The sequence below is a fragment of the Chenopodium quinoa genome, unplaced genomic scaffold (assembly GCF_001683475.1).
Source record: "Chenopodium quinoa cultivar QQ74 unplaced genomic scaffold, ASM168347v1, whole genome shotgun sequence".
NCBI lineage: Eukaryota > Viridiplantae > Streptophyta > Magnoliopsida > Caryophyllales > Amaranthaceae > Chenopodium > Chenopodium quinoa.
The window spans coordinates 1375291-1389601 of NW_018742461.1; the positions used below are offsets into that span (position 1 = coordinate 1375291).

A 14311-nucleotide genomic window follows, 5' to 3' on the forward strand; every position below is an offset into this window, starting at 1 on the left:
AGTTGAGTGGTTCCTCTGCAGTATGCAAATGTCGCTTTGCTTTCACTCGGTAATCACAAAAATTAATTAAATTTGATTAAATAGAGTAAAAAGAATCTGTCATCTTATACATGTAGATAAATGAGATATGACCTTTCTTCAAAAAAAAAAAAAAGAAAAGAAAGATATGACCTAATATTTTTTTTTCCAAAATTGTGCCTGAAGCTCCCAACAAAACTATCCGAATTTCTTCTGAGGTGTATACTCTCTACTTCTCTAGTACAGGTGAGGAACTGGTGCATCGGGTGGCTTCAGCTAGTTGATAAATGATGCCTCCAAGATCAAAGAACAGGGTGGCCATGTCTGTGACAGCTTTAATTCGCATCCAGTGAATTGTTAGAAATGCCCAAATCTTAAGGGGCAGTCTTAATTTGAAGGGATACTACTGCTCCTTGCCTGCACAATCAGGGAGATTATTGGTGAAAAACTATAAATACTACGTATATACTCAGTTGAACAAAAAGCTCCATACTACAAAATTAGGTGGTTACCTTCAGTTAGAGCTTGCGACGGTTTCTCAGGTGCTCGATCTGCTACTTTTTTTGCATTTACAGCTAAAATTGAACAAAAATCAAAGAGAATATAGCATTAGCATGAAAGAGAAGTGCAGAAAAGATAGCTGCATAATCCACATGTATCAATTTTACCTTTGAATTTTCTCTTCTTCTTGGCTCTCCTCTTCTTTCTGTCCTCCTTTGTTAATTCATTTGCCTCTTTGATATCTTTCTTACCAGAAAATACTTCCTCAGGAGCAAGCATAGCAGCATCTGACACAGCTACTGGAGCAATCTGTTCAAGAAAAGCCACAATAAATCAGACAACTGTGAGTGCGCATAGAGAAAACAAGACAACTTGTATGAATCAAATACAAAATCTTAATAAATGCAGCAAGAGACAGGCATTTACCTCTTCCATGGCTAAAGCTGGAACATTGGTCTGAATAGACATATCCTCAATAACCTGTCCAGCCAATATAGTAATTAAGCACAGGTAACTTGGTCCTCATCACACAAACATAAGAGTTTATCAATATGCCATAAGTGGGATAGAAGCTAATAAAACATACCGGCTTGGGAGCAAAATGGAAGTGGGAAAGTGCATCCAGCTTCAGGCACAATCTTTTGAACAGATTGCTTGCCTGGCAAAAAGTGAAATACAGTTATACCAACTATTGAAGACACCAAGGGTTGAGCACACAAATAGAGAGAGAAGCACAAACCTAACATATACAGGCAATAGCAACTAAGAATACTAAGTTATGTTTAAAGTCTAACTTCTATTCTTTATTTATTTTTTTCCCATAAATGAAGCCCCTCCCTCCATTTGCAAGGAAAAGTGGCATCCAAATACTAAAAAAATGAACCTAATTAGTGAAGAAAACAGTAGCCCAAAGCCCCACCGCCCCATACAAATATTTGGTTCTACGTCAGCTTATTTTAGATCTATATATAAATGCTAATCTATCAAGACCGTAATCATATAAATCAGAGAGAGATTGGCTATAGCGCTCTACATTGTTGCTTCTAGGTAGGACATGAACCAGCGATTTAAGCTTGACCTCGCACAGCTACTCCCAACCCAGCCCCCCCCCCCCCCCCCAAAAAAAAAAAAAAAATATATATATATATATATATATATATATATTTGCTTGTTAGGCAGAAAGGAAAAAATATTGTTACACAAGAAATGTCATGTAAAATGAAGGTTAGATAGAAATCATTCTGCCTCACCCCACAACCTTAAGCAACGAAAAGAATAGATGAAAACAATTGTACAGACAAAATTAAACAGGTAATTTATTATACATACCTCCTCCTTCAATTCATCATTAAATGACAAGGGTGCAGCAACAAATCCAGTTTGCTGAGCATATTCTTCCTGCAAAAATTCATTTAAGTAAAAACTAAGAATCTTTTATGATGGTTCCAGATGTATTATCAGCTTATAATCTCATACTAGGTGACACAAATAATTTCTACAATCCATTTGTCAAATACTCAAAGAACATCTAACCTCATAGATTTCAGCAAGGCCTTTCTTGCTTTTATTATCATCCTGCACAGAAAGTAAAATTAGGGTACGCAGGTCATTTATATATAAAAAGTAAGAAGCACGAAGACAGTATAGGATATTGAAAGGGAGAACAAACCAGCTCTTTTGTTTCCTTAGGTGCTGCAGATGGCACTTTAGGAGCCCTTTGCACATCATCAAAATGTCCCTGAAAACATATAATTTCTACATTTAAATCAGCTCTGTTGAGTATGGCATGCATGCCTACTGTATAATATGAGAATTGTAGTAGTGACTAGCAAGGAAATGAAGAGGCAAAATGTGGGATGTCAAGCACACAATCAGACTTCATACAAGCAAATCAAGTCAAAAATATTCCAGAAAAGAAAGGTCCAGGGTGCTGTCTGCAATCCAATAAGAAGCTTAAAATTTTAATTTGCAGGGTGCTGTCTGCAATCCAATATGATACACATAGATAAATGAGTGTTTGGGGCCAAATAATAGGAAAATTTGGGTAGGATTTTTTACATGTAGGCGTTTGAGGATAACAGTAGTATTAGTGGGGATTTTATAGGGTAGTCAATATTTAATGTACAATGTGGATAACAAGAATTCTCTATTTATGCTACTGAAACTACAATACAGTTGTTGGACTTGGATACTGGTCATGGTCTCATATTCAGCCATTTTTAATTTTGGAAAACTTAACATTTTGTTGGTTCTAAATTGCCAATTACATGTAACCATGGGAGAGTGACAAGTATCTGCTAAGGAACTTCATCTTCATGTAAAATGAAGAAGCCAATTATCAAAGATTTTTATGGTAGCTAGAAAATTCCTGATCGTCTGTCCACTTAAGAGATAGATCCTTCTTCATTATTTACATGATTTTTTAGTCAAGTCAAATGATTACAACAAAAAAAAAAATGATTTCCAAAACTCTTGTAAACACTCTAAATTTATACTGATATCTCTGCAGAAGTCTAAACAAACAAACCTTGGTTTTCTGGGCATCTAAAATGTCAAATCAGTACAATAATCATTGATAAGGTAATCTACCATAGAATACCAAACATAAAGATTTTTAAAACAAAAACATACATGAACCAAAAGACAACAACTTATACCTCAAGTATTCTTTTCTTTATAATTTCTTCAAGAGATGCTGTCACCTCTTCTGTTATAACAGGAGGAGGCCTTATGTTGTGCTCAAAATCCAGGTCCACTTCCAATGCACTATCTACTGGCCTCTTGGATGCAGATATCTATTCAGAGTAACCAAAGGGATGAGAATTTAGTATAAACTAATCATTGAAAAAGTGGCAGGCTCTTAAACAAGACGCCCTTGCAAAATTTATATTTAGAATCCAAAAAACTTTACCTCTCCCTGCATGGTCCAATCTTTTGGAGCCAAATTTTCTGCTTCCATCTGCTTTATTTTGGCTTGTATCTTTTCACGCTCCTTCTCATAAGTAGACAAATTTCCCTTGTTCTGTAAAATTGACAGCAACCCAAGCTCAATGTTAAATGATAAAGTCAGAGCATGTTGCATTACATAGAAAACAGAAAATTTTCACTACCTGCTCGTCATCATCATCTTCCATCTCTGAATCATCAGCATCACTGACATCATTATCTTCCATTTCTAGATCATCAGAAGCATCAGCATTTTCTTCCTCCATTTCTGAGTCATCTGACTTGTCAACTTGCTTCTGTTTTTTAACTGGCCTTTTCTTGTCAGGAACATAGAAATCTTCATACCTAAAAGTCATAAAATGAAGAGTGAGTGCATAGCCAAAATAGCACAAACAAGAAGGTTTTGACAGGTGCAGCCATCATAATAATGTAAATTATATAGCATTGACTCAAACAGTGAAGAACATAAGTAAAATAATGTCTTCTGCCAACAAAGATCCATGCTCAAGGAAATTGAACAAAAAAGAACGTGGAAAACAAACAAGATCTATTGGACTATGTAAAAACATTTATACGTCTTTATTGTTTCTTTCAATTATTCTGATATTACCTATGCCAAAAATAAGAACAACTATACATTTACACTAATCAACAACCATTCATCAAACAGAATCACTTTAAACTACTGAATGCATATGAAAAAGATATCCAGACCATGCTTGGGAGGCGTCTACACTAGTTGTTGTTAAACTCATTGCAATAAATAGATTCCAATCGTTTCATCATACTCAAGCACACTGGTCTTGTAACCAGCAGGTAGATTCACAAATATTCACATATCAGCAACTGTATATATTAAATATACATTTTTAAACCAGCATAAGCTTTACAAACACAACATAAAGCAAGATCAGTAAGCACCTGATGTTATCTTCGGACCCATCTTCAGAACCTCCATCTCCGCCATACATGAGAAGCTACACGATTTAACAGCAAGTCAGACAACCACCAAAGGATGGGAACCAACTCAAACATACCTCCCCCGCAAATAAGCAATCGTTCAGGGATTAAACATACACATAAAAGACAAAATAAATTTCACGAAATAAATAAAACAAGCATGTAAAAGTATGTTCACCTCATCAGCATCATCTTCCTCACTCTCCTCACTTTGATCCTCTTCATCATCAACATTTTTACCCCTCTTTGCCTTCTTCTTGTTCTTTTTACTTTCCTTCTTCTCTGACCCATATTCTTTCTCCTCTTCCCTCACAAGATACTTCTCCAAATCCTTAATCTTCAAAAACTCATCTTCAACCTCTGGAACCCCATCACCATCATCCTCAATATCCTCCTCCTCATCATCATCATCATCATCTTCTTTTTCATCTTCCTCATCCTCCTCACTTTCATCTTCGCCTTCATCACTCAACCCCTCAGATTCCTCACTATCTTCCTCAGAATCCAAATCTACATTATCCATAATATCTTTCTCCAACACCCCATTGGCCCCAGACACCCCAAAAAGCTTCAAAATTTGCTCCGGCTTTTCCTCATATCTCTTGATTTCTCGTTTAAGAGTATTAATCAGAGGCTGAGATTGAAGGTCAATTTGCTGCCAAATTTGCTCGACGTCAAACCCATCCGAATGAAGCTGATCAAAAGGAGACTTGGGTGAGTATGGTTTGAGGGAAGCAAACAGATGTTGAGAGGCTAAGCGGGCAAAGCCAGAAAGGTCAGAATTTGGAGATAGAAATAACGGCGGGTCAGTCGACTTAAGCTTGTCAATGGCTTCCGAAAAGGACTGCCCCTGAGTTAGGGCAGGAGGGGCGGCCGCAACAGCTCTATTATCACTTTTCCGTCCTACCATTACAGTACTATTATAAACAAAACCCTGCAATACATTAGCAACCAAATTTGATTCAATTATCGAAGTATACTCAAAAATCAAATGAAATTCTTCTTGCTTAATTATACCAACGTAAAGTGCCCATACCAAAATTCTAGCAACAAAATCACTCGTAATAGTCCTTCAAAAAGTTCTTTGATTATAATTAATAGTTCAATAGTCTGAATTAGAATAACCCTAAAGTGATAATACTGACAATAAGAAACCTAAAATAATCATACTGACAATTATATAAACTACAGTGTGAAAGTAAACCCTAGATTGCGAGACTGATATTCGATGATTGAAAGAGAAAGGAAGAAACAACTTACCGCAAAAGCTTATTCAATGGAGGAGAGAAAGCTCAGAAGGCGCTTCAATGGAGGTTGTTGAGTACGCTACAATGGAGGAGAGGGAGCTTAATCAGCGTATAAGTGAAAAGCTTATAAATGTAAACGGAGGAACATTAATTTCAACCGTCCGATCTAAATATTATCAACAGTCTTGATTTATTCTTGTCTAAGACTTGTCTTCAGACCAATTTCTATTCTTTTCATTTCAACAAAATACGGAATATAATGTTTGTACTGGTGAATAGCCCGAGCGTTGCCCCGGATTTGTAGTTGTGCAATTGTTAATTTATAAGAGCATTTAATAGTTTGTATGTAGTATGTAACTTCAATACTATGTAGCATAATATTTTTATGTGCAATATTAAATCATAATTAACAATTAGCCTAGATGGTTATACAATAACTTTTCTTCTAAGAGGTCAAGTGTAGTATATTTCTTGGGTTGGTGTGGTTAACTAAATAAAATATTTTACAACTCTTACTCTAATAGAGAAGGGTCGTTGTTTCTCTCGATTTCCTCCTTCCTCCGCACACTATTGCAAGCCAACACAATTGACGATCTCGAATAGCCATCGCCAACACTACAATTTATCTACTGAATTTTGATAATTTTTGGGGAGTTTTCACGGGTATTAAGAAACTTAAATGGAAAATACAAGTGTATGAGAAAGTTAATAAAAGTACATTGAAATAGTAAAATTACATGGAATTTGCAAAAAAATAGAGAGAGAAAGTAATAATAGTATATGAAAAAAGTAAAATTTACTTGGGAAGATAATTTTGCACAAATATTATTGTAAATTGGAAGGTATTTTAATGTAGATAGGATGAACATTTTGGGACTAAAATTTAGCCAAAATGACCGTTCTTTTAAGGATGGAGGGAGTATTTGTTAGTATTAAAGCAGAGTAGATAGGAAAAACAAATGATGTTGTGCGAGCTGTACAAAGCAATGCAAATTCTCTGATCTAATATCAACAATGTCAAAATGATCCTAAGAGCATCCGCAATGGCTAACTACATGCGTTTGTAGCTAGCAATTGCCACATCATTATTTTCTTAGTTAAAATAAGCTACAACCTTCACAATGATTAACTATTTATTTTTGTAATTGAGAATAATAATAATAATAATAATAATAATAATAATAATAAAATAAAAATTAAAAATAAAACAAATACATACAAATATTAAACAAATCAATATAAGTGTATTGGGTGGAGCAAAACCTTATAGCTACAACCCCAATATAGAAGCTCCACAATGGTGAGCATGAAGCTCCAATTATTTATAAATTGCAAGCAAGTTCTTTTATATTACCATTGTAGATGCTTTTATTCCTTCATACTTAATAAATTGCTAGACCTGCTATGGGAGCTCCACCATTTGGAATTGCACTTAAAGAATGGTAATGATAAATATTATGTATGGGTTAGTTTCCTCAAAAAAAAAAAAAAAAATAATAATAATAAAAAATAGTTAACCACACCAACCTAAAAAATATACTAGCTTTGTGTATCTGAACTTACATGGACACTAGAATATGGAATTTATTTTGACACAACACTGGATTGGAATTTTTTTTTATTTCTAACACTAGATTAGGAAACCATTTTGTCATTTTCCGTAAATTGTACTCGTCGAAAATTAGTTTATATTTTCATTTTCTTTTTATCCAAAAGGTATAAGCCGTACAAAGTACAACTATCTTGCTACTATGATCAATCAAAAGAAAATAAAAGCTAATACAAATATCATTTTAGATAGAATAACTAGTTATTGGCCCGGGTGATGTCCCGGTTTATTATAAATTTATTACTCTAATTAAAGTATACTTTGGTCTTGTTTGACACTGAGAGCTTAAATAGTGTGTGTGTGTGGGTGTGTTTTTTAAGATGAGATCTTAAGTACGTAGGTAGTGTTGTAATATAAGAAGTATTTCAAGGCTATAATAAGAAGTAAACAATAAGATCGAAAAGTTAATCTTATGACAATGGAAAGAGTACGGTGTGTCGTGAAGCAAATTCATTGACTTGAAAACGAAATTCCGGCGCAATCGGGGTGCACAATTGTATTCGTCGGCACGTTCCCTAAGGTTAATACACCACTTCCACACAAAGACACTTTTGGATAGAAGGTTGGAGCCAAGTAACTTATGCCCAATATAGAGTATGTGTTTTAGCTTGTATTTGAAGGTTATGTTTTTATGTATATATAAATCAGAAAAATGATTCTTCAATTAATAAAGATGGATGGAAGAACATTGAAGAATCTTAATCATCAATGAGAGTGAATAAATCAACATAAAGATGAAGATTAAATCACCTTAATCATCTCCTTAAATGTGGGGGTTACAAGGAATCAACAAGAGAACAAGAGGAAAGAATCCAAGGGAATTAGTCCGTTGGTATCCAACAGAACCACACTTGTCCAATCAGGCGGACATCCAAAGCAAACATAAAAACCTAGCAGCATCATGCGCATGACCTGGCAAGGCTCGCTCGATCGAGCGACGGTGATGGCCAATTTATTCTTCTTTCTTGATGCCAAATGACCTTTCCCCTTACCTCCCTTTATTCCAACAGTTAGTTGTTTGTGTAAGCTAGTTGGTTTGACTTTTTTTTTTTTTTTTGTGTGTGTGTGTGTGTGTTAATATAGAACAAATGATGAATCAAATCTTTATAATTTTGATGTTAATGTATACTATTAAAGATTATTGCTCGTACTCTGTAACTACAATTTTATGAATTAATGCACAAAAAATGGAATAATGATTAATTTCTTACAAATTATATTATTGTGCAATTACTAAAGATTTCAAGGGGAATTTAAATAGGGTGGTTACACATATGAAAAGCTTTTCAATCAAATTATATTATCGTGCAATTATTAAGAAGGAAATTTAAATAGAGTAGTGGTTATACATATGAAAGTTTTTCAATTAAATTAAACCAATGAAGAGTTTTCCAAGAAGACTAAACATTACTACACTTCGATTATGTGGCAAGCTTGGAATATGATGTGGCGCAAAAACACAGAAAAAAATGACACATGGCGATATAACACTCCTTACCTTGGAGTTTTATCAATAAAATATAGATATAGATTTACGGGACATACTGTGTTTGTTTGTAAACCAACTATTTTATTTTCGTACGCTTTAACTTATTTAGAATTAGCTTATTACATCGAGTTTATCACTAATAGATAACCCTTCCATCACGATTCTTGAGATTGATGACAACTTGTAGAGCGTGAACTTGTGTGAAGTACTAATGCTTGAACTAAGTATGGTATATATATGAGTTGTTTCCAGTTTCAAAGTGTGTGTTACTAAAGCGATGCACATATCGACAGTTGTGGAATATCTGGATTCCCATTGGGAAGGGGGTGAAAGAGGTTAAATTTGAGGATGAAGAAAGTTGAGGAAGGTAAGACTGAAAAAACAAAGTCGGTTAATTGACAAGAGTCTAATATCATTTTAAACTTCCATCCACGATATTAAAAATAGGAGAAGACTTAAATGTACTATTTCCACATGTTACAAACAACGAGAATACAATTTTGGATGATAATCTATTGTTTTTTCCAGCATAGTCATTACTTGCAAAAGACCATTTATGATTATAAAGTAGCCTAGCCAATTTTGTTGTTAGGTTATTTTCCAAAACGAATTTGTGTTAGAGTAGTCTAATAAAGTGTGATTGATGCATTTTTCAAAATGACTACATAATGCCATGCATCGATTGGCAAAATACGTTGTTTGTAGAGTGTATATTTGACTTGAAGAAAATTAGTACAACGCTTAGTTCATTTGAGATCCCATAATTTTTCATTATTATAAACATTTTTCAAAATTAATGCTCTTATAGGGAGGAAGTATAAATGTAGGGTTGTGAGACAAAATAAGATGTCTCACAACATAAAATAATACTTTGTATACAAAATGTACAAGGAAGAGGGAGAAAGGAAGAGAGAGATAGAAAGAGTGAATCTATGATGACAAAATTTAAATCCCACATTCCCACATAAATTGACCAACCTGTCCCTCCGAGCCACTTCTAAATACCTCTCAACCCTCTGTTTAGAACACATCCTCTTATAGGATCATTATAGGATCATTATTCTAATAAATACACATGTACTTTGTAAATAGTTTTCTTTATGCCCGAACAATCTGGGTTTTAAAGTATAGTAAATTTATTCTACTTTGTGACAAGAGACAATTATGTAAGTAACTAATACTCCATAGTCCATTATAGATTACTCAACAATTAACATTGACTCAAACTCAAATTCTACCATTTTTTTGTCTAAGAGGAAAAAAATGATCAACTTGGGAAAATTAATATATAAACATTGATCATCAAATCATAATAAACATAGTTTTATAAGAACTAACTTGAAACCAAAACGAATGCCTGTATAAGTCATAATTCCATACTTAACTTTAATCCAATATGAAGTATAAATGATCCAATTATCATCTTATCTATAAATACAATACGAGAATTTTATACTCCGTACCCTACTCAAGTGACTTGTGTGTCCCACATTGAAAACATCGGTAGGAAGAGCAAAAACAAAAGGAAAGACTAATCTGGGGGTAACGGGCGGCCGATGGGAATTTCTGGATACGGAAATCCAATTCCCATTTGCCGATTCCCCAAATTAGAGAGAGAAAGATCAATAAACTATGATCATTATTCTCTTTTACTCCATTCAACTACCGCTTCCTTGCGACTCATCTTCAGGTCAAATTTCTACCCTTTTCCTTTCTTTCTTTCTTTTTTTTTTTTTTTTTTTTCCTCCGTTGTTCTGTATCATGTCCTATATTTTGAGAACTTATATCTGTGATTTGTACAGTTCATGGTTTTACTTGAATTAGCAATGTGAAATTGTGTTCAAATCTGGTTTATGTTACCTTGAACTACAAAATCTGATGAATTAAAGATGGGATTTTGTTGTATTTGATAATTTGTTTGTTTAATTTTTCTGGGCAGTAGCGTATTGTGTCAAATTGTTACTATTTGTAGCTGAATAGGCATCTGGGTATGGTTGTTTCTTGTTAAGGACTGAAATTGGTGTGATGGGTTTTGATTTTAGGGTTAAGAAAGTTGCAGGAAACCTAACAAGCAGTTGATTCTTTTGCCATTAGAATGTTGCACTATGTTTGGATAGGAGGAATTGATTACAAAGAGTATTTCGAATTGCACTATCACCCCGTGTTATTAAGGGTCGAATTCGTTCCTCGTTTATTCTTAGTTTGTTTGATGATCAAGTGGGGAAATCACATGAAATAGGAAATGAAGGTACTAATTAATCTCGGTCTACTGGGATTATCTGTTACTCTGTGAGCCTCATAATGCTTTTAAGTCAATAGGGAATGGAAATGGTACAATTCAAATTAAGTTTCATGAGGCGAAAGAATGCAGATTAGAGTTAAGTGAAGCATGGTTATGTTTTTTGTTTTGTTTTGTACTGGGCAAAGGCATAGTTGCGTCTTGTATCATGATGAGTACTTGTTTTTGTAGATTTTTTTTTAAATAAAATGGTTTTTCTGATGTTTAATGGTTTTATCACCTGCAGGTTCTGCTGTGGTTCTGATCTAATTTGCTGGTGCTGTGCTGTGCTGTGTTCCATTGCAGAGTTTGAATTAGCTTAGCTGTGATATGGACTCCGATGATCCTACTGCTGTTAGAAAACTTCAGAAGGCTGGCCGTGAAAAACAACGCAGGTGTCGGTTGAATGAGCAGTTCATTGAGTTGGGAACCACACTTGGTAAATCTATTGACACCTTTTGTTCGAATTTTCATTTTGCCTCTGTATCTACATGCTAAACTTGTTATAAGCTCATGGCACTCATTACTAGACTCTTATCTTCTGTAAAGGAAATATTTCAAAACTAGACCATTTTAGAAAATTGGGTGCTGCTTGCTTTATTCAGGGGCATTCCCATAAAGTTCTTGTTTTCAGAGGGGAGAAACCCATTAATCTTTTTCATATATATACATATACATAGGTTAGAATTATGTGATCTGAGAGGTGAAGCTATTTTCTGTTGTTCCATAGCATTCAACAGGCACATTGCATCAAAAGCTACTTTACCTGTATAGTTTAGGAGAAATAAATGTCAATTACGACTTTACGAGTAATATATATAAATCAGATAAGACAGTTTCAAAAATGTCAAATATAAATGAAAAGAACAAACTCTTTTGTCAGTTCTTTCTCTTTGGGAAAGAGCTGCTGGTCGCATATTGAAGCTAGTGATCCTCGGTTTAAAAAGTGTATCAATTACGCTGCGTTAGGGAAATCCGTCAATGATGTTTAAGAACACTAGAAAGACAGAAACATGCAATGGGGCAGATTGAGGGGAAAGGGACTCTTGATTTGATGATTAGATGCCATGAGACAATGACACATTGATTGTTGGAGGAGGAGGATGTGTTGATGGATTGAGGCTGAAGCCTTGAGTAACTGATGTGACGATTTGAAGTGAAAATTGACTAATAGCTTGATAGGTATGTCTTGAGTCTAGAGCAGGGGTAATCTGTTTTCAATACAACAAATTTATTATTTATACACTGTAATGGTTTATAGATTGAACCTGGATTGCTCAATATACAACTATACTTTGTGTTATTTTTGGATTTCTGCTGATAAGTATAACTGGTGAGTATTTATGGTCCAATGCAGATGCTGAAAGGCCAAAGAATGACAAAGCTACCATACTAACTGATACTATTCAGCTGCTCAAAGATTTGACTGCTGAAGTCGACAAACTTAAAGCCGAACATACTGCTTTGAGTGATGAATCTCGTGAGGTGGTGCTTTTTGCTCAACTAATTATAGTTTCTTGATAACAAGCATCTCTCATGAAAGCTCTCTGATCTCATGCTCTCCTACAGTTGACGCAAGAGAAGAATGATCTTAGGGAAGAGAAGACAGCTTTAAAATCAGACATCGATAGACTTAGTTCACAATGTCAGCAGAGAGTTGGTCCTGCTTATCCATGGGTAGCTATGGATTCGGTTCTTCAACATCCACCTTCTTACCCATATCCCATGCCGATGCCCGTTCCTTCAGGTGCAGTCCCAATGCATCTATCTATGCAGCCATATCCATTCTTTGGCAATCCAAACCCTGGAATGTATGCCAACCCATGTTCTACTTTTATTCCATACATGGCCCCGAATCTTCCAGCTGAGCAGCCATCAACCCAAGATGTTTCTCCTCGCATGCAGCCAGGTAGTAGGACCCAAGTTTCAGCCGGACATGGTGTTGGAACTTCATCAGATAAGCATGATAGACAAGTCAACAAAAACGATGACTCTGGTGATGTCCCAACAAACCTGGAGCTCAAAACGCCAGGATCGACTACAGATGAGGTCTCAACTTACACTTCCACAATTTTTTCATATGAATAATTGTCAAGTGTTTTTTAAGAGATTGCCAACCGAATATAGGACACCTCGGATTCTAAATCTGACTCATATGCCACCTAATCAATTTCACTTTGTTTTTGTCGTCGTTGTTGTGCAGAATACATCATCAGGGAACCGTAAGAAAAGGATTGCAGAAGGGAGTTCTTTGAGTAGATGTTCATCTCATAGTGTACAGGATAGCTCATCAAGTAGCATAGTCGGTGGTGGCAAGGGTAATGATTGATGTGCTGGAGAATTTTGACTATTGCCTAAAGCTCTGACCTCTATACTCCTATAGGAAGTTCCTCTCATACTGTAATCTGTCCTTTCGGATCTCAGTCTGCCTAACGTAATACACTGGTGTATTAGTGCGCTTAGATTATTTGATTAATGATTTATTAATTCACTTCTGGAGATGAATCATGTCATTACAAAGTATTATGCAATTACACGAGTAATGTATACTACACCTTGGTGTGTGAGATTAATTGGCAAGTTAGTGAATTTGTATGTGTTGCTGCAGCTCAGATCAGAAGCTCTTCACTGTTCTGTTATAACTTACTTCTGTACAGTGTTGTCAATGTATGTTTGTTATAAATGGACAAATGGTGGTGTCTGGTAAGCTTACCGTAATATCTGTTTATTGCACTCCGTACTGTCGTACATCTTATTATTTGAATTCCATTTATTAAATCATTTAATCGTGTAATTTCGATTTACACTCTAATGTGAGAAACTTGAATCATCGACCCAATTAACACAACTTTGATTTGATATGAAAGTTCTAACAATTAAATGATTTTTATCCAACCTGACTCGATATAACCCAAACCTGATCCAAATACAAAGTAGCAAAATTTGCTCATCAACTTTGACTTTGTACACTGCAATTGATAAAACGATACCTGTCGGGTAGATGAAAAAAGCACCTAACATCATGCTATACAACTGAAAAAATCCAAGCAGAATCCTTCATTCTTTCTCCTTTTCACCCATCACAACGACGACGTATGACGACGACCACACCAACCGCAAGTCACAGATAAGTTTTGGGCCACTCTAATACAAACTTACAATTTTACAAAATACTCCCTCATCTCTTCAATAGCGCGTAAACTCACTCTCCAATTACTTTCTTTTCACAAGCAGCACGTGCACCACACGCGTAATTTTCGGAC

The 14311-nt window shown here is 35.0% G+C and overlaps 2 protein-coding genes across 2 annotated transcripts; one reads left to right on the top strand and one right to left on the bottom strand.

Moving 5' to 3' along the window:
- Positions 1-62: 62 nt before the first annotated feature.
- On the bottom strand, positions 63-5825 carry LOC110718581 (U3 small nucleolar ribonucleoprotein protein MPP10-like). Its single transcript, XM_021897441.1, has 14 exons — positions 5686-5825; positions 4604-5359; positions 4387-4442; positions 3630-3810; positions 3431-3541; positions 3177-3314; positions 2189-2257; positions 2053-2094; positions 1849-1917; positions 1106-1177; positions 946-999; positions 687-828; positions 531-593; positions 63-435 (listed from the first exon to the last, which is right to left on the bottom strand). The coding sequence occupies exons 2-14, from the start codon at positions 5333-5335 to the stop codon at positions 422-424; spliced, it is 1743 nt and encodes a 580-aa protein (XP_021753133.1). The 5' UTR covers positions 5336-5359; positions 5686-5825; the 3' UTR covers positions 63-421.
- Positions 5826-10270: 4445 nt separating this feature from the next.
- LOC110718583 (transcription factor bHLH121-like) lies at positions 10271-13781 on the top strand. The gene is made up of 5 exons (XM_021897443.1): positions 10271-10460; positions 11296-11487; positions 12406-12533; positions 12618-13097; positions 13252-13781. The coding sequence occupies exons 2-5, from the start codon at positions 11379-11381 to the stop codon at positions 13375-13377; spliced, it is 843 nt and encodes a 280-aa protein (XP_021753135.1). The 5' UTR covers positions 10271-10460; positions 11296-11378; the 3' UTR covers positions 13378-13781.
- The last annotated feature ends 530 nt before the right edge of the window (positions 13782-14311 follow it).